The sequence below is a fragment of the Phyllobates terribilis genome, unplaced genomic scaffold (assembly GCF_046119375.1).
Source record: "Phyllobates terribilis strain yellow unplaced genomic scaffold, ASM4611937v1 Scaffold_2__4_contigs__length_985480577, whole genome shotgun sequence".
NCBI lineage: Eukaryota > Metazoa > Chordata > Amphibia > Anura > Dendrobatidae > Phyllobates > Phyllobates terribilis.
Window position 1 is genome coordinate 536259342 of NW_027362762.1, and position 20282 is coordinate 536279623.

The 20282-nt window shown below is 43.1% G+C and overlaps 1 protein-coding gene across 2 annotated transcripts in view; it reads right to left on the bottom strand.

The window, feature by feature from the left end:
- Positions 1 to 14196: 14196 nt before the first annotated feature.
- WDTC1 (WD and tetratricopeptide repeats 1) overlaps positions 14197 to 20282 on the bottom strand; it is a 35277-nt gene continuing 29191 nt past the window's right edge. For both annotated transcript variants that reach the window (XM_073666192.1, XM_073666193.1), the window contains exon 16: positions 14197 to 15269. In XM_073666192.1, the coding sequence (XP_073522293.1) occupies positions 15060 to 15269 (210 nt within the window). In that variant the 3' untranslated portion in view covers positions 14197 to 15059. The remainder of the gene's footprint in view (positions 15270 to 20282) is intronic.

A 20282-nucleotide genomic window follows, 5' to 3' on the forward strand; every position in this document is an offset into this window, starting at 1 on the left:
TTCTCTACCTTCAGCCAGGGATGCGTCCGAGAGGGAGGTCAGGATAAGTGATGCCCTCACTAAACAGTAGCAACGGGAGGCTCGCTAGCTGGTGCAGCACAATACCGACGTGTTCTCAGAGCTACCAGGTAGGACTACAGTCATGGCCAAAAGTATTGAGAATGAGACAAATAGTAATTTTTCCAAAGTTTACTGCTTCATTTTTTGTAATGGCAATTTGCATATATTCCTGAATGTCAGAGAGTGATCAGCTTAACAGCAATTACTGTACTTGCAAAGTCAATATTTGCCCAGAAAATGAACTTTAACCCCCAAAACACATTTCAACATCATTGCAGTCCTGCCTTAAAAGGAGCAGCTAACATCGTTTTAGTGATTGATCCATTAACACAGGTGTGAGTGTTGATGAGGACAGGGCTGGCGATCAATCAGTCATGATTAAGTAAGAATGACATCACTGGACACTTTAAAAGGAGGATGGTTCTTGGTATCATTGTTTCTCTTCAGTTAACCATGGTTATCTCTAAAGAAACACGTGCAGCCATCATTGCACTGCACAAAAATGGCCTAACAGGGAAGAGTATCGCAGCTACAAAGATTGCACCTCAGTCAACAATCTATTGCATCATCAAGAACTTCAAGGAGAGAGCTTCCATTGTTGTCAAAAAGGCTCCAGGGCGCCCAAGAAAGACCAGCAAGCGCCAGGACCGTATCTTAAAACTGTTTCAGCTGCGGGATCGGACTACCAGCAGTGCCAAGCTTGCTCAGGAAAGGCAGCAGGCTGGTGTGAGTGCTTCTGCACGCACTGTGAGGCGGAGACTCTTTGAGCAAGGGCTGGTTTCAAGGAGGGCAGCAAAGAAGCCACTTCTCTCCAGAAAAAACATCAGGGACCGACTGATATTCTGCAAAAGGTACAGGGAGTGGACTGCTGAGGACTGGGGCAAAGTCATTTTCTCTGATGAATCCCCTTTTCGATTGTTTGGGACATCTGGAAAACAGCTTATTCGGAGAAGAAGAGGTGAGCGCTACCACCAGTCTTGTCTCATGCCAACGGTAAAGCATCCCGAAACCATTCATGTGTGGGGTTGCTTCTCAGCCAAGGGAATCGGCTCACTCACAGTCTTGCCTAAAAACACAGCCATGAATAAAGAATGGTACCAGAATGTCCTCCAAGAGCAACTTCTCCCAACCGTCCAAGAGCAGTTTGGCGCCCAAAAATGCCTTTTCCAGCATGATGGAGCACCTTGCCATAAAGCAAAGGTGATAACAAAATGGCTCATGGAACAAAACAGATTTTGGGTCCATGGCCTGGAAACTCCCCAGATCTTAATCCCATTGAGAACTTGTGGTCAATCATCAAGAGACGGGTGGACAAACAAAAACCAACAAATTCTGGCAAAATGCAAGCATTGATTATGCAAGAGAGGACTGCTATCAGTCAGGATTTGGTCCAAAAGTTGATTGAGAGCATGCCAGGGAGAATTACAGAGGTCTTGAAGAAGAAGGGGCAACACTGCAAATATTGACTTGCTGCATTAACTCATTCTAACTGTCAATATTACCTATTGGTACTCATAATATGATTGCAATTATATTTCTGTATGTGATGTAAACATCAGACAAACACTAATAAAAACCAGAGGCCAGCAGATCATGTGAAAATATAATTTTGGTGTCATTCTCAAAACTTTTGGCCATGACTGTACAGTTATCCAACATGACATTGTCACCGAACCTGGGGTAAGGGTGCGAATAAGACCGTACCGGGTACCCAAAGCCCGGAGGCAAGCCATCACGGCTGAGGTAAAACAAATGCTTCAGTTAGGCGTCATAGAGGAATCACGGAGTGAGTGGGCTAGCCCCATCGTACTGATTCCAAAACCAGACGGATCGTTACGCTTCTGTAACGATTTCCGGAAATTGAATGAAGTGTCAAAGTTTGACCTATATCCAATGCCCAGGGTGGACGAGCTGATTGAGAGACTGGGGCAGGCCCAGTACTTTATCACGCTCGATCTCACCAAGGGTTACTGGCAGGTACCTCTCACAGATTCGGCAAAGAAAAAGACCGCCTTCGTAACTCCGGAGGGTCTATACCACTATGTGGTCTTACCTTTTGGGTTACATGGGGCCCCGGCTACATTCCAGAGGTTGATGGACATAGTGCCCAAGCCTCATCAGGAGTACACGTCCACGTATCTAGATGATATTATCATCTTTAGCACCGACATACGCACCTATCACAGGTACAAGCAGTGCTGGCTTCTCTCAGAGCCGCAGGGTTAACGGCAAACCCCAAAAAATGTGCGATAGGGCTAGAGGAAGCCCGATATTTGGGGTATGTGATAGGCCGAGGAGCTATCAAGCCCCAAATCAATAAAGTTGAGGCCATAAAAAACTGGCCTAAACCGTCAAGTACAAAACAGGTGAGGGCGTTCCTTGGCATCCTTGGGTATTACCGCCGGTTTATACCTAATTTTGCGGGGCGAACGGGGGCATTGACCAATCTCTGGAAAGGAAAAAAAAATCGGTAATGGTTCGGTGGAACCCTCAGGCAGAAGAAGCTTTTCAGTCCATGAAGTTGACTCTGTGTGGACAGTCGGTCCTCATCAGCCCCAACTTCAAGGAAACCTTCATTGTACAGACAGATGCCTCAGAGATAGGCCTAGGGGCGGTATTATCACAAAAAGTGAATGGTGAAGAGCACCCGGTCACCTAGAGTGAAGGAGTGTTTGGCTATTAAGTGGGCCTTGGAATAACTACGTTATTTACTCGGGCGTCAGTTCCGCTTGGTGACGGACCACTCACCCTTGGTATGGATGAGGAATGCCAAGTAGAGGAATGCGCGAGTCACCAGGTAGTTCCTGTCACTGCAAAATTTCAGTTTCTCTGTAGAACATCGCCGTGGGAAGTTACAAGTAAACGCGGATGCCCTGTCCCGGGCACCCTGTATGGTGGCAAATGTTTAACCCCACAAGTTTGAACAGAGGGGGGGGATATGTGAGGCAGTGACCGGGATCGTATACGAGGGACGTTATATATCCCCCAGAATGTGTACAGAGACCTATTAAATCCATTGGAGTGCATTGCAGTCACAGACACAGCTGCGGCTGCAATGCAGGAATGAAGGTGAGCAATGACCTGGTCAGACTACCTGGCTAAGGCAGATTAAGTAAAACCTGGCAGGGCCTTCATTTCTTGGAGGAGGTCACAGGAGGCAGTGGGGCGGCCTCCTCCCTCCAACCCGGGTTTTCCAGTGGCTCTTACCACAGGTCCTTTAAAATCCCTGCACTAAGGATTAGTGGTGTTCTATGTTGGAACCTGCTAGGAGCACAGCAGGGAAGCTCAGCAGGATTGAGTGTGGCTGAACCACCCACCGCCTGGGAAGGCTCTGCACCTGTCAGGCTCTGAGCGGCCCGGCGCGGCCGTTGCCCACGGCAACCGTTGTTTACAGACTTGTGTTAACCCGGCTGCGAACCGGAGGACTGTCCTGTTTACCCGTGAGTTGCTGAATAAAGCTGTTTATGTTGGACTTGCTTGGGTCACTGCCTCAGTTACTGCACGGTGTGAACACCGCCACCTTACAGACAGCCACTGATGTTTCTTCATTAGTGACAGTTTTCTTGTGTGCACATTTTGGCAAATCCAACACTGAACCTGTTTCACTGAATTTGGCAAGCAGTTTGCTAACTGTAGCATTGGAGATGGGTGGTCTCGTTTAAATCTGCTGCAATGACGTTCACCAGACATCAACAGAATTTCTATCCGCTCCACACGTGTTAAACTCTGCGACATGTCAATGGCTGTAAACAAAGAGAAACTTGTAAATAATTCATGAAAGAATAAATTTACGTTAAAACCAAGCACACCATTGTTTTTCTTACGAAATTCTCAATAAGTTTGATGTCACATGACCCTCTTCCCATTGAAAAAAATAAAGTTAGATCCAAAATGGCAGACTTCAAAATGGCCGCCATGGTCACCACTCATCTGGAAAAGTTTTCCCCCTCCCATATACTAATGTGCCACAAACAAGAAGTTGATATCACCAACCATTCCCATTTTATTTAGGTGTATCCATATAAATGGCCCACCCTGTAGTTTTGCTGAGAACACTTGCTTCGTTTTACACTGACTCCCACACACATCCTCTGTTGTACTTGTTCCTGTGTCCTCCTGACACGTCTCCACTCTTCACTGTCACTGAACAACTCACTAAGATGGCCGAAACTAACCTACCAGAGATCCCTCAGTTCCCCCTTGTCACCGAGGGTGGCCCATCCTAGGTTAACCCTCTATGAGCCCCCAACTACCATGAGGGTAAGATAATACAAGTATAAACCTCTGCTGCCATCTAATGGCCATACCTGAAAACAAAATTTTTTTTCAGATGACTAAAACATACAGTTATTAAAAAAAAGTACAGTTCTATAGGGGAGTGGAGTAGACATTCTCCACACACCCTTCACACCTGTCACATGGCTGCCATGAGTACCTAAAGTCTTGTAATGGCACCTCTGCTCACAGCCCAACTGCTGCTGCTCAACTCGGGCACCGATGACGGACATGCCAAATCTGTTGTTAGAATGCCTGAAAACACGAAAACTGGCAGGGTCATCATCGTTCTCACAACATATAAAAGCCTGTTTGCACTGAGCATGACAGACATGAAATAGTCTTAACACACTGTTGTAAATGGTATGCTGCCTGAAATGTCATCCAGTATGACTGATATGGCAGTGGGTCAATGACTCTAAGGAGGCATATTCTGATAGCCAATGATACCCTAACTGCTGTTACCAGCATGAAATCCTCAAAGTCACTATCAGATGTTACACGGGTGTAGTGGGCCCTGGGTACCCCCTGGTGCAGTGGGCCTTGGGTTCCCCCTGGTGCAGTGGGTCTTGGGTTTCCCCTGGTGCAGTGGGCCCTGGGTACCCCCTGGTGCAGGACAATGCCGGCCTCATGTGGCCAGAGTGTGTAGGCAGTTCCTGGAAGGAATGGATGTCATTGTCTGGACCTCATGTTCCCCACACCTGAACCTTATTGAGAACCTTTGTGACATTATGGCCCTGATTCAGCAAAGCAATTACGCCTGAATTCTGACAAATTGTGTTGAAAAGTTGCACATTTTGCATAACTCAGACAAGTGCGACTTTTGCCCAGCTTTGCCAAAGATGGGCAAAGCTGGGGAGGGACAGCGGAGTGACACCATAGCACTTCTAATATAAGACAGTTGTGGAGTACCCTATGCCAGAGAGCTTATTCCAGTGTTTGACTGGAGTAAGATTTGTGGGGAGGCGCACACCACTTTTCAGACATGCCAGATTCATTAAGAGGCATGTGCTTCTTAATGAATCAGGTGCTTCTGACTCCAGAATGCCTCCTCATCAAGACTGGCAAGACCGATGCTGGTCTTGATGAATCAGGGCTTATGTTTAGTGCATCTGCCATTGCCAAGTAGCCCCACAATTGTCCAGGAGCTCATTAATGTGCTGATCAGGGTCTCATGAAGAGCACATTGTCAGGAGTGTATACAAATACATGGGGTCACATTATTCTATTCATTGCCATGATGAAATTCATGTCAATTGTACAGTATCTGCCTATGACTTCAAATTTGATACTTTGATTTTTGGAGTGATCAAGTATCCGCCAATTGGAGTAAATAGCCACTGTGAAGTTGAACTGTTCTAGAAAAGGAATGCCTCACCAGAATTTGTACATGTGAGTGAGAGCAATAAAAGTTATTTTTGCGGAGATATGAAGAACAAGATGATACATCATTTCCAAATTGATGCATGTTGGCTTTAAATCATTATGGGGGAATGTAGAAGGCCTGGGGAACCTGACAAGTTCACTTTAAGGGTTACAGTAAGTATATCGGGCACAATTTCCTTAGAGGGAAGTTTTCACCCGATTCATGCTGCTAGAACCACACGAAGCATGAATCAGATGTTGCCTGCGTTATTGCAGCCGAGTATATTCTACTCTGAAATGCTGCTGTTTCAGAGAAAACATACTTTCTAAAGTGTGTCTTGGATGACTAGTCCAAGGTAGATCCCTGGCAGCTTCCTTGACCCGTTCTCCACGACTGATGAGTCTCTGTGTGTATATGTATAGGAGAAGGCCTATACACAGAAAGGGAAGGGAAGATTCCAGAGACCTGCCTTGGACTAGTCATTCAAGACACGTAGTTCTCGGGCCGCTTTTTAACGTATGTTTTTTCTGAAACATCACAGCATATTCAAATTTTTGCAGAGTAAACATAGATAGCTGCAATAACATATCAGTGTCTGATTCATGCTGTCAGTGATTCAGGCGTCAAGAATCAGGTGAAACGTTCCCTTAACCCCTTCACCTTTGAGCCTGTTGTTTTCGCCTTCATGACCAGGCCAAATTTTACAATTCTGACAAGTGTCACTTTATGAGGAAATAACTCTGGAACGCTTCAACAGATCTCAGTAATTCTGAGACTGTTTTTTCGTGACATATTGTACTTCATGATGGTGGTAAAATTTGTTTGATAAAACTTGCGTTTATTTGTGGAAAAAAATCGGAAAGTTGGCAAAAATGTAGAAAATTTTGCAATTTTAAAACTTTTAATTTTTATGCCCTTAAATCAGAGAGTTATATCAGATAAAATAATTAATAAATAACTTTTCTCACATGTCTACTTTACATCAGCACAATTTTTGAAACATAATTTTTTTGTTAGGAAGTTAGAAGCGTTAAAACTTGACCAGCGATTTCTCATTTTTAGCCAAATCAGTTCTCATACTTTGCACTGATGAGGGCCAACAGCCCGAAACACCGCGTCTGCAAATTGAGATTCTGATTTGGCTTTTATCCTAAGTCATATTGTATGACTCATTAAAGGGTTGATTGTGACTTGTAGGATTGCTGCTTCCAATAGGTGGCGCTATAGAGTCCAAGTCCTCTTTTTCTCTGAAGAGGCAATTTGCATATCATTTTTACAACAAAATTTACAAAACCTTTTTTTTTAGGGATCGCATCACATTTGAAATGACTTTGAGGGGATTATATGACAGAAAATACCCAAAAGTGACACCATTCTAAAAACCCTTCAAGGTACTCAAAACCACATTCAAGAAATGTATTAACCCTTCAGGTGCTTCACAGAAACTGAAGAAATGTGGAAGGAAAAAATGTACATTTAACTTTTTTTCACAAAAATGTTACTTTATGTAACATCCCTGGCGGCGTGCTGGCATGGCTTACCACCTCCCACCATGCAAGACCGCCATCTTACCTATCAGTCAAGGCTGCACACTTTGCTCCAGTACCTGCTGTGTCTCTTGTCTGATTGCTTAGGGCGGTGGCGCGGTTACGGCCTGATTCTTAAATAGTTACTGTGTGCGCACTCCTAGTGCCTCCCCAGCCTATTGCTGTGAGTCACTGGATACTTAAAACCCCCTCCACCCAGTAGGAGGTGCCTGAGCAAAACTTTCCTTCAGTGTGTTCCTTGCAACTGAGTCGCCAAGTCCTGTCCTGTATCTTGTCTGTTTCCGCCACCCTGGGGGCTGTATACCTAGGCCTGTTACCTGTATCTGTGACTTCTAGTCTGTTTCCGCCACCTGGGAGCGGAGTTCCCAGGCTCGTTCCTGTATCTTGTTCTTGGTTCTGTTCCAGTCTGAACTGTGTCCTAGCCCGTTACCTGTTTGTCTCTATGTCCGAACCTTCCCTTTTCCTGCAGTGTCTGAACCTGCACCTAACTCCAACTCGTTGTCTCTGTACTTCTGTTTGTGAGTTTTGTGTCCACTCGCTACTTCATTGTAAGTACCTTGTGTGTATCTGGTTCTGCTTGTCCCGTTTCCCTGCCTCCGTATCTACCTCCTGTGTTCTAACCATCTTCCTGTATTTTCCAGTCTGTTCCATGTGAACAGAGCCCTGTCCTGTCCGCCTGCACCTTCTGCTCTGTTCTGCTCTGCTTGTCCACAGCATCTGCGGTTTCGCTCTGCTCTGCTTGTCCACCGCATCTGCGGTTTCGCTCTGCTCTGCTTGTTCACCGCACCTGCGGCTTCGCTTTGCTTGTTCACCGCACCTGCGCTTCAGCTCTGCTCTGCTTGTTCACCGCACCTGCGGTTTTGCTCTGCTTGTTCACCGCACCTGCGGTTTTGCTTTGCTTGTCCACCGCACCTGCGGTTTCGCTCTGCTCTGCCCCGCTTGTCCTCCGCGCCTGCGGTTCTGCTCTGCTAGTCCACCGCACCCGTGGCTCTGTTCCTGTATCCCAGTCTGTACTGGTCCCTATCCAGCCTGCGTTCATACGTGCCAGTCTGCATTCCAGCCGTGACTGTCAGTACCCGCCTGTCTGCATACCAGCCGTGCCTGCCAGTACCCGCCTGTCTGTATACCAGCCGTGCCTGCCAGTACCCACCTGTCTGCATACCAGCTGTGCCTGCCCGTTTCTGCATTCCCCGGTGTGGGTCAATAGCTGTGACCGGGGTCTGACCTGGAGTAGCACCTGGTCCCTCTGCTCTGTTCCTCCCTGGTTCACAGAGTCGACTGAGCCACCGTGCGACCTTGGTCGGACCGAGTTGATACTTAGTCACGCCCCTCCAGGCACTCCTCGGTTCATGGTCCAGTGGGATCACTAAACACGCTCACGCCAGTTAGTCCGGGCGTCAGCGTAACACTTTAGACTGAATTTTTTTTTTATGTTCACAAGGGTAACAGGAGAAAATGGACCCCAAAATTTGTTGTTCGATTTCTCCTGAGTATGCCGATACACCATATGTTGGGGAAAACTACTGCTTGGGCACACAGCATGGCTCGGAAGGGCAGGAGCGTCATTAGACTTTTGAAAGCAAAATTGTCTAGAATTATTAGCGGATGCCATGTGGCGTTTGGAGAGCCCCTTATGTGCTTAAACAGTGGAAACCCCCCACAAGTGACACCATTTTGGAAACTAAACCCCTCAAGGAATGTATCTAGATGTGTGGGGAGCACCTTGAACTCGCAGGTGCTTCACAGAAGTTTATAACGTAGAGCAGTGAAAAATAAAGAAATAAAAAAAATCACATTTTTCCCATAAAAATGTTTTTTAGCCCCAATTTTTTTATTTTCACAAGGGTAACAGGAGAAAGTGGACCTTGAAATTTGATGTGCAATATCTCCTGAGTGCATAGATACCCAATATGTGGGAGAAACCTACTGTTTGGACACACAACAGGGCTCAGAAAAGGAGTGACATTTTGGAAAGCAGACTTTGATGGAATGGTCTGCGGGTGTCATGTCGCATTTGCACCCCCAAGTGAGTATACCGATATCCCATATGTAATCAAAAACTACTTTTGAGGCACAGTGCAAAGTTCAGAAGGAAAGAAGCGCCATATTGGACTTCAGATTTTTCTGGACTGGTTTTAGGGCGCCATGTCATATTGCAGAGCCCATGAGGTGACAGAACAGCAGAACCTCCAAAAGTGACCCAATTTTACAAACTACACCTCTCAATGAATTCATGTAGGGATGCAGTGAACATATTGACACCATAGGTGTGTCACAGAATTTTATACTATTGGGCAGAAAAGAAAAAAATAATTATATTTTTACCACAAACATTTTGTTTCAGGCCCAGATTTTACATTTTCACAAGGGGAAATGGGTAAAAATGGCAACAAAATTTGTCCCACAATTACAGCTGCATGTGGCAATACCCCATGTGTGGTTGTACAATACTGCTTAGTATAGGGCGAGACTCGGGAGGAGCAGAGCGTTACTTGCCTACTGGAGAGCAGATTTTCCTAGAATAGTTTGAGGACTCCATATACAGAGCCCCTAAGTGCTAGAAGAGCAGAATCTCCCCTCAAGTGACCCCATTTTGAAAATTATACCCCTTTGGGAATTTATTTACAGGTGTAGAGACAATTTTGACTCCATGGGTGTTTTTCAGAAGCAAGCAGCAGTGGATGTTGCCGAGTGAAAATTGCAGTACGTTGAAGTGCCCAGTACCTTGTAGTGACCAGCTCCTTGCTTCTGGAGACACGCACCCATAAATTAGGCGGCCTCTCATCTCTATAAAAATGCCAAACATGTGGATACTAAATGTGATTTAGGCACACACTGGGGCTCAGAAGGGAGGGGAGCTTTTGGATTTGGTATTGCAGAATTTGCTGAATTTCTTTTGGGGAGTGAGTAGCCATTTCGCTTTTCCAGAGCCTTTGTACTACCAGTAACGTGGAAACCTCCTATATTTTCATTAACAGATGAAGGACCTGAGTGGGGGCTTGCTTTTTTTGTGGATTGAGTGAAGCTTTTATTTGGAACATTTTACATAACCTTTGGCATCACATTTATCCTGCGTTCTATGTTGAGCAGTTACTTTGAGGTTTCCACATAAATCTCCAAGTGACGTCATTCAGATGAAACCCCAGAGGGATCCATTCACTATAATGAAGCAGCAGAGTTACTCTGAACGCCGTCTGGCCTCTGTTCGGTGATGTCCTTGTTTTCAGAAGTGCACAAAACTGTGGCTGACCGCGTTTTTATGCATGCATAAAAAAAACTGACAATGCCAGATCACAGGTCACACAGCGTCCACAGTGACTCCATCAGCCTCATTATAGGGAATCTTCCACCAGGCGTTCCGTCTGAATCACGTATTTACACGGAAACCCTGGTATAAGCGCTCAGCGTAGAGCACAGGATAAATGTGAGCCGAGCTTTACTGTGATCTTTGGGAGGCAGAATGAACAAATCAACAACACGTAAAGAATTGATTTTATTTATTTTTTACGCCGTTCTATCGGCGGCAAAAGTGATTAGACAACTTTATTATTCGGGTCGGTGCGATTACAGCGCTACCAGATTAATATCGGGTTTTATTATGTTTCGCTGCTGTCACAAACTAAAAGACACTTTTTATTGCCGCATCCCCATATTTTGAGAGCTATAATTTTTCCATATTTCTGACGACCAAGTCATATGAGGGCTTGTTTCTTGTAGGACGAGTTGACGTTTTTATTGGTAACATTTTCGATCATATGACAGTTTTTTGATTGTTTTCTATTTCGATTTTTGGGAGGCAGAATGAACAAAAACCAATTCAGGAATTGTTTTTTTTATAACTTTCCGAGTGTGGTAAAATCGATAAGGCAGGTTTATTCTTCAGGTCAGTACAATTACAGCGATACCACATTTATATTTTTTTTACGTATTTTTGCATCACTTTATTCTAAGAGCTATAACTTTTTTATTTTTCCGCTGATGAAGGTGTATGACGGCATGTTTTTTTGCAGGGCAAGATGACGTTTTCAGCGGTACCATTTTTATTTACATTAGTCTTTTTGATTGCATTTTATTCCATGTTTTATTCAGCGGTATGATTATAAAGCATCATTTTTTGTTTCTTTTTACGGTGTTCACTGAAGGGGTTAACTAGTGGGACAGTTTTATAGGTTGGGTTGGGGGGATATCAAATATGTGTACTTATTTTATGAAAAAAAAAGTTTTTTTATGGATTTATTATACACATATATATCTTTTTTATTATTATTATTTTATGATTTCTTTTTTTCAAATATTTGTACAATTTTTCTTTTTTTACTTTGTCCCTCTATCGGACATTCACTTGCATTGCTATGCTTTACAAACGGTCAGTGCTGCATTGACACAAGTTAGTTAGATCATGCACTGCTCATGATCTAACTAACTTGCTAGAGCCTGGTGACCCGGATGTAGTCATGCCAACATCAGGTCACCATGACAACAATCAGCCCCCCGCGATGATACCGATTGGAGGGCAGAGAGGGCTCGCTCTCCCTGCTTTCCAAATGCTGCGATCGATATTGATTGCAGTATTTAGAGGGTTAAACTGCCGGGAGCGGTGCAAGCAACGCTCCTGGCATTGAGGGCCGGGTGTCAGCTGTCATATCAGCTGAACACCCGGTGGTGATTGCCCGCGCGCCATATCGTATATATGCCTCATTGGTCGGGAAGTACTTTCCTATCATAACATATATATACTGCAAATGTCGGGAAGGGTTTAAAGTGAAGAAGAACAGTAGACCCTGGAACAAATAAATAGGGCCATTACAACACCCTAGGCCACGTTCAGTATTGGGTCAGTATTTTAACTCAGTATTTGGAAGTCAAAATCAGGAGGGGAACAATCAGAGGAAAAGTATAATAGAAACACATCACCACTTCTGTATTTATCACCCACTCCTGATTTTGGCTTACAAATACTGAGGTAAAATACTAACCAAATACTCAACGTGGCCCTAAATTATATCAGAGCGCAAGATAGCTTTCAAACTAAAGATCTGTGCACACGTTGCAGTTTTGTCGTGATTTTGTCACATTTTTTTCTAGGCAGGTTGGTCATAAAGCCTGAAGGGTTTCCCAAAGTCAGCTAAGTGAATGAGATTCCTGAAGTCATATACACGTTGCATTTTTTTTTAACTTGCAGATTTATGTTGTTTTCCTGCCAAGAGATGCAGAAATTTCTGCTGCAAATACTTAACGTGTGCACATGCCCCAGTAGATTTCATCTGTTTTTCCTGGCATGCTGCTTTTATTGAGTACAGTGACTTGGGAAAGTATTCACGTCCTTGGCATTTTTTATGTTTTGCTACCTCATTACCTGGAATTTCATTGTTCATGTAAAGAACATGCCTACAACTGTGAACATTTGGTTTTCTTTATTGTAAAGCAAACAACAAATAGGACAAAATAATTGAAAACTTCAGTGTGCATAACTATTCACCCCCTTAAAGTCAGTACATTGTAGAGCCTCCCTTTGCAGCAATTACAGCTCCAAGTCGCTTTTGATAACTCTCTATGAGCTTTTCACATCCTCCCACTGGGATTTTTGTCCATTCCTCATGACAAAATTGCTCCAGCAACTTAGATGGTTTCCTCTGGTGAATTGCAATCTTCAAGTCTGACCACAGATTCTCAATTGGATTAAGGTTTGGGCTTTGATTAGGCCACTCCAAAACATTTACACGTTTCCCCTTAAACCACTCGAGTGTTGCTTTAGCAGTATGCTTTGGGTCATTGTCTTGTTGGAAGGTGAACCTCCGTCCCAGTCTCAAATCACTGACAGACTGAAACAGGTTTTGCTCAAGAATATCCCTGTATTTCGCACCATCCATCTTCTCCTCAACTCTGACCAATTTTCCCTACTGCAGAAAAACATCCCCACAGCATGATGCTGCCACCACCATGTTTCACTTTGGGGACAGTGTTCTCGGGGTGATGAGCTGTGTTGGTTTGGCGCCAGACATAGCGTTTACCTTGGTGGCCTAAAAGTTAAATTTTCGTCTCAACTGACCACAGCACCTTCCTCCATACAATTGGGGAGTCTCCCATATGTCTTTTGGCAAACTCAAAACAAGCTTTTCAATTTTTGTCTGTAAGTAAAGGCTTTTTTTCAGCCCGCTCTTCCATAAAGGCCACCTCTAACAGCTTATTGTGGTCGTATGGACAGTCTCTGCTTGGGTACTCTGCAGCTCCTTCAAGGTTACCTTTGGTCTCTGTGCTTCCTCTCTGATTAATGCCCTCCTTGCCCAGGCTGAGTGGTTTGGTGGGTGGCCTGCTCTTGGCAGGTTTCTTGTGGTACCATGTTCCTTCCATTTGATGATAATGGATTTGAGTGTGCTCTGGGGGATCATCAGAGATTGGAATATTTTTTTTATAACCCAACCTTGACTTGTACTTCTCAACAACCTTGTTCCTGACTTGTTTGGAGATCTCCATGGTTTATGGTGTTGTTTGGTTAGTGGTGCAGCCTCTGTGGACTTTCAGAAAAGGTGTGTATATACTGACAGACCATGTGACACTTAGATTGCACACAGGTAGACTCCCTTTCACTAAGCATGTGACTTATGAAGGTAATTGCTTGCACCAGAATTTTTTAGGGGCTTTATAGCAAAAGCGATGAATACATATGCACATGACAATTTTTAGTTATTGGATTCCATAAATTTAATTTATGTCTATTTTTCTCACTTCATTTCACCAACTTAGACTATTTAGTACTGGTGCATCACACATAAATCGGATTACAAAAATATTTAAATGCAGGTTGTAATGTAACAAACTATGTAAAAAGCCAAAGGGGTGAATATTTTCAAAAGCCACTGTAGTTTTCAGTCTTAAAAGTGGTAAATATATGACTTCACAAATTCAGTTTTCCGTATGCAGGTGGAAAAAGAATTTAGAAACCAATCATTTCTGCTCAGAAATAAAGAACTTTTTTATTTGTAGATGTACATCAAATACAAATTGAGCAAAGGTCACTGACAAGTCAAAGACAGCTTTTCCAATTAGAAAAGTCAAAAGTCAGGAAGCGGTGGTACTGGAAGCAGAAAACTCTTCCACTGGTTGTGAGATTGCAAATTTAGAACAGCCTTATTATGAACCTATAGTAATAAACCAACTAGTTTGGTCTAGACAACATTCTAGACCATCAACTGAGGTCTTCACATTAGTCAAAACTAGATATAACATATACAGACTATGTTTCTGGATGGCAAAATCTAGAAACACGGTCTTAAAACAAAGTCAATATGGCCTACCACACCACTGCGTGTAACCTTAATCATTTTGAGAGACAAGCTCAAAGATCAAATATTTTAGGCACCACTCGATAATCTAGGTCATAGCGATCTCTACAAAGCTGTTAGCTGCCTCAAGCATTCATTGTAGCTCTTCAACTGATGTAGGTTCAGTCCAACTTGTAAACCTTCAAACAAAATGCAGAATATCCAGAAAAATAGCACACATATGTACTATTACCTCTATTTAGTGTCAAATCAATTATGACAATCCTTGTGAAAATAAGAGGATGGTTTGGGCAGAGATCAGCATCCAATTTTTAGAAGCTTAGGGGTGGCACGATTGTTAGTCAAGAGGTTATATACAGTGGTGGTGTTGATGTGGAAGGACTCCACCTTTCCTATCATTGTCATTATGAGGTATTGGTCTATACAGAAATATTTCGAAGCAAGATGAGCGGCCATTAAAATATGGTCAAGCTTGTCTTTATAAAGGTGTGTACAACCCAAATCCCACACATATCCCTCCTGTGAAGGTTAGCTGGTCCGGCACTGCACTTGTCCCTCTGTAGAATCCTCATCATCTGAACCTCCACCGCCTGAAGCTGCACCTCCTCCGCTAAGTCCTGTAATTCTGTAACCCATGTTCAGAAGCATCACTTCCAGGGGGTCAGCATTCATTCTTCTTTGGTTAGCTTGACAAGCACTCTCCATGTCTTGCACCACTCGTTTTTCAGGCCCTTCACTCTGCAAATAAAGAGAATGTTTCTTTGAGAATAGTACACTTAACATAGAACTACATTAAAAAAAATTACACTTAACATAAAAATAAATCAGAGCTCTTTGGTATGCATCAGAAGTATTCTAGGGGTGGAGGGATGCCGGCCTGCGATTGCATGTGCTATACACACACTTCTATCTTCCAGGTAGTGTATGGGACTATCCCATTATTATTTATTATTTGTCATATCAGCCTATATCTCATTAGATCCTAGCATCCTAACATACGTATTAGTGCTATAGACAATTTGTGGATATGTGTATTTTTTTATTGCAATTCCAATTAGGTGAGACCACTAGGTGTTTATGGATAACTACAGGCCACTTCACCCATTGCATTAATTATTTATTTATGTATCCCTTTAACAACACATACTTTAACCCCTTAACAACATTTGACGTACTAATACACGTCTGTGCCCTGGGACTTAAGAGCCAGACCCGTATTAGTACGTCATCGTGATCGCGCGCGCACACAGGCTGTGCGGGCGCGATCACCGCCGGGTGTCAGCTGATTGTCACAGCTGACACCCGGTACTATGTGCAGGGACCGGTCCTGCACCGCTCCCAGCACATTAACACCCGCGATGCTGCGATCGAAGTCGATCGCAGCATTGCGGTGGCAAGGGGAGGTGATCGCAGATACTCACCTCCTCTTTCGGCTTCCAGCGCTGACTGCCGTGGCTTCCAGGATGTTGCCATGACGACCCGATGTCGTCATGACAACATCCGGGTCACCAGACAGCAGGAAGATTTTTTTGACATGCGCAGTGCATCTCCAAACAATCTTCTCCCTGTCCAGCGCTGACAGCCTGCATGACACAGGGATGGTGCTCCACCAAAAATAAAAATATAATGTACCCATCAATAAATATTATTATATAAAAAAAACAAAAAAACAATAAAAGTACACATATTTGGTATCGCCGCATCTGGAACAACCTGACCTATAAAACTGTCCCACTAGTTAACCTCTTCAGTGAACACGGTAAAAAAAAAAAAAAAAAAAAAACGAAGCAAAAAACAATGCTTTATCACCATACCGCCAAACAAAAAATGGAATAACACGCGATCAAAAAGAAATATAAATAAAAATGGTACCGCTGAAAACGTCATCTCGTCCCGCAAAAAACAAGCCGAAAAATAAAAAAAGTTATAGCTCTCAGAATAAAGCTATGCTAAAAAATATTTTTTTCTATAAAATTGCTTTTATTATGTAAAAGTGCAAAACATAGAAATACGATATAAATGTGGTACCGCTGTAAACGTACTGACCAGAAGAATGCTGCCTTATCAATTTTACCACACGCGGAACAGAATAAAAAAAAAAAAAAAAAAAAACAATTCCTGAATTGTTGGTTTTTGTTTATTCTGCCTCCCAAAAATCGGAATAGAAAGCGATCAAAAAATGTCACGTGCCTGAAAATGGCACCAATAACAACGTCAACTCATCCCGCAAAAAAAAAGCCGTCAAATGACTGTCTGCCAAAATCTGGAAAAATTATAGCTCTCAAAATATGGCGATGCAAAAACTAGATTTTACAAAAAATGCGACTTTTAGTGTGTGACAGCTGTCAGTCATAAAAACCCCATATTATTCTGGTATCGCTGTAGTCTCACCGACCCGAAGAATAAGGTCGTCTAATCACTTATACCTCATGAGGAAAGGCGTAAAAAATAAACTCTCAGGTTAGGGTTGTGCTAGGGTTAGGGTTGTGCTAGGGTTAGGGCTGGGGTTGGGGTTGGGGTTTTTTTCAAAAGTAAGAAAAAAAGATGACGATATGGCGACTAGTGTTGAGCGCAAGTGCTCACTACTTGAGTTTGCATCGGGTGTTCTGGTATGCATTGAGTATCGTGGGTATTTGAGTGACATGCTTGAGTCTCCGCCCCATATGCTTCACGGCCCAAAAAACTTTGCGGGGATTGCCTGCCATGCACGAGCGATCCCCGCATGTTTTTTTTTGGGTGTCTAATAACCGTGAAACATCCGGGCGGGGACACGAGCATGTCACTCGAGCACACGCAGTACATGGTGCATACCTGAGTACCCGATGCAAACTCAAGTAGCGAGCACTTGCGCTCAAGACTAATGACAACTTATTCAATATGATGACCTAATTTTATCAAATTCTGTGTCGTACCTCTGGGTTCAAAATGTTCACTATACACCTTAATAAAATCCTTGAGGGGTATAGTTTCCAAAATGGGGTCACTTGTGGGGGAGCTCCACTGTTTAGGCACATCAGGGGCTCTCCAAACGCGACATGGTGTCCGCTAACAAATTGAATGGAAAATCGGTTCAAATTGTTAGCAGACGCCATGTTGCGTTTGGAGAGCCCCTGTGTGCCCAAACATTGGAGCTCCCCCACAAGTGACCCCATTTTGGAAACTAGACCCCCCAAGGCACCTATCTAGATGCATAGTGAGCACTTGGAACCCCTAGGTGCTTCACAAATTGATTCGTAAAAATGAAAAAGTGAAAAAAAAATACTTTTTCAATTTTATAAATCAATTTGTGAAGCACCTGGGGGTTCCAACTGCTCACTATGCATCTAGACAGGTGCCTTGGGGGGTCTAGTTTCCAAAATGGGGTCACTTGTGGGGGAGCTCCAATGTTTGGGCACACAAGGACTCTCCAAATGCAACATGGTGTCCGCTAACAAATTGTCGGCTCAAATTGTTAGCGGACACCATGTTGCGTTTGGAGAGCCCCTGTGTGCCCAAACATTGGAGCTCCCCCACAAGTGACCCCATTTTGGAAACTAGTCCCCCCAAGGCACCTATCTAGATGCATAGTGAGAACTTGGAACCCCCAGGTGCTTCACAAATTGATTCATAAAAATGAAAAAGTGTTTTTTTTTTCACTTTTTCATTTTTACGAATCAATTTGTGAAGCACCTGGGGGTTCCAACTGCTCACTATGCATATAGACAGGTGCCTTGGGGGGCCTAGTTTCCAAAATGGGGTCACTTGTGGGGGAGCTCCAATGTTTGGGCACACGGGCTCTCCAAACGCAACATGGTGTCCGCTAATAATTTGAGCCGATTTTCCATTCAATTTGTTAGCGGACACCATGTTGCATTTGGAGAGTCCCTGTGTGCCCAAACATTGGAGCTCCCCCATAAGTGACCCCATTTTGGAAACTAGACCCCCCAAGGCACCTATCTAGATGCATAGTGAGCACTTGGAACCCCTAGGTGCTTCACAAATTGATTCGTAAAAATGAAAAAGTGAAAAAAAAATACTTTTTCAATTTTACAAATCAATTTGTGAAGCACCTGGGGGTTCCAAGTGCTCACTATGCATCTAGATAGGTGCCTTGGGGGGTCTAGTTTCCAAAATGGGGTCACTTGTGGGGGAGCTCCAATGTTTGGGCACACAGGGGCTCTCCAAACGCAACATGGCGTCCGCTAATTATTCAAGCAAATTTTACAAAAAGGCAAATGGAGCTCCTTCCCTTCCGAGCCCTGCCGTGCGCCCAAACAGTGTTTTTTCCCCACATATGGGGTATCTGCGTGCCCAGGGGAAATTGCACAACAAATTTTGGGGTCCATTTTTTCTTGTTACCCCTGTGAAAATAAAAAAATTGGGTCTAAAGTAACATTTTTGTGAAAAAAGTTAAATGTTCATTTTTTTCTTCCACATTCCAAAAATTCCTGTGAAGCACCTGAAGGGTTAATAAACTTATTGAATGTGGTTTTGAGCACCTTGAGGGGTGCAGTTTTTAGAATGGTGTCAGTTTTGGGTATTTTCTGTCATAAAGACCTCTCAAAGTGACTTCAAATGTGATGTGGTCCCTAAAAAAATGGTTTTGTAAATTTTGTTGGAAAAATGAGAAATCGCTGGTCAACTTTTAACCCTTATAACTTCCTAACAAAAAAAAAATTTGGTTCCAAAATTGTGCTGATGTAAAGTAGACATGTGGGAAATGTTATTTATTAACTCTTTTGTATGACATATCTCTCTGATTTAAGGGCATAAAAATTCAAATTTTGAAAATTGCAAAATTTTCAAAATTTTCGCCAAATTTCTGTTTTTTTCACAAATAAACGCAAGTGATATCGAAGAAATTTTACCACAATCATGAAGTACAATATGTCACGAAAAAACAACAGAATCAGGGGGATCCGTTGAAGCGTTCCAGAGTAATTACCTCATAAAGTGACAGTGGTCAGAATTGTAAAAATTGGCCTGGTCATTAACGTGCAAACCACCCTCGGGGGTTAAGGGGTTAAAATTTTCTTTTTTTTATTTAGTGAATAGTTTTTTTCATTTGTGGAATTATTTATTTGCACTGTCACTTTAATATTCATATGTATTGATTGTCGGGATTTTTTCTAGTGAATTGTGAAAGCTGATTTTTTGCATATATTGATACATCCAATGTGCATACCACATATTATTACTTCTGCATATGCTCTGCTCAATTATTGCATGTTGGTCAGGCTGTGTCCTTCACACGAGAGGCACTCGTTTTTAAATGGTTATAATATTTTTGTTGCTCTTTTAAATTGATATCAATAAATATTTATTTTTAATTTTCTACAGATTTGATTTATATAGTGTGACCAAGTTGTCGAGCACTTTTCCCAAGTGATGCTAAAAATCGCTTGGAAAGCGCTTGTCAACCCGCATGCGAAATCGCATGTGCAATAAGTGTGACATACGCTTGTCCCTGGCATAAAAAACGCATGTACAATCCGCATGTGCTTTTTCTGCCAGGGAGATGCAGAAACATTCAGGAAAAATCCGGAGCATTTCTGCATCGTGGGCACATAGCCTCATTCAACAATTTAGACTTTATTTTCTGAGAATATTGCCAGAGCTAACAGTAATGCAACATTTACAGAAACCCCCCATAGCCCACACCTCCTTCTTTGGAACATCCTAAAGATAATCTTAATCAATGCTTTTTTAAAAAATATTTTCAACCACACAGTTGTTCCATTAAAGCAGAAAACTTAACATCACAATAAAAAA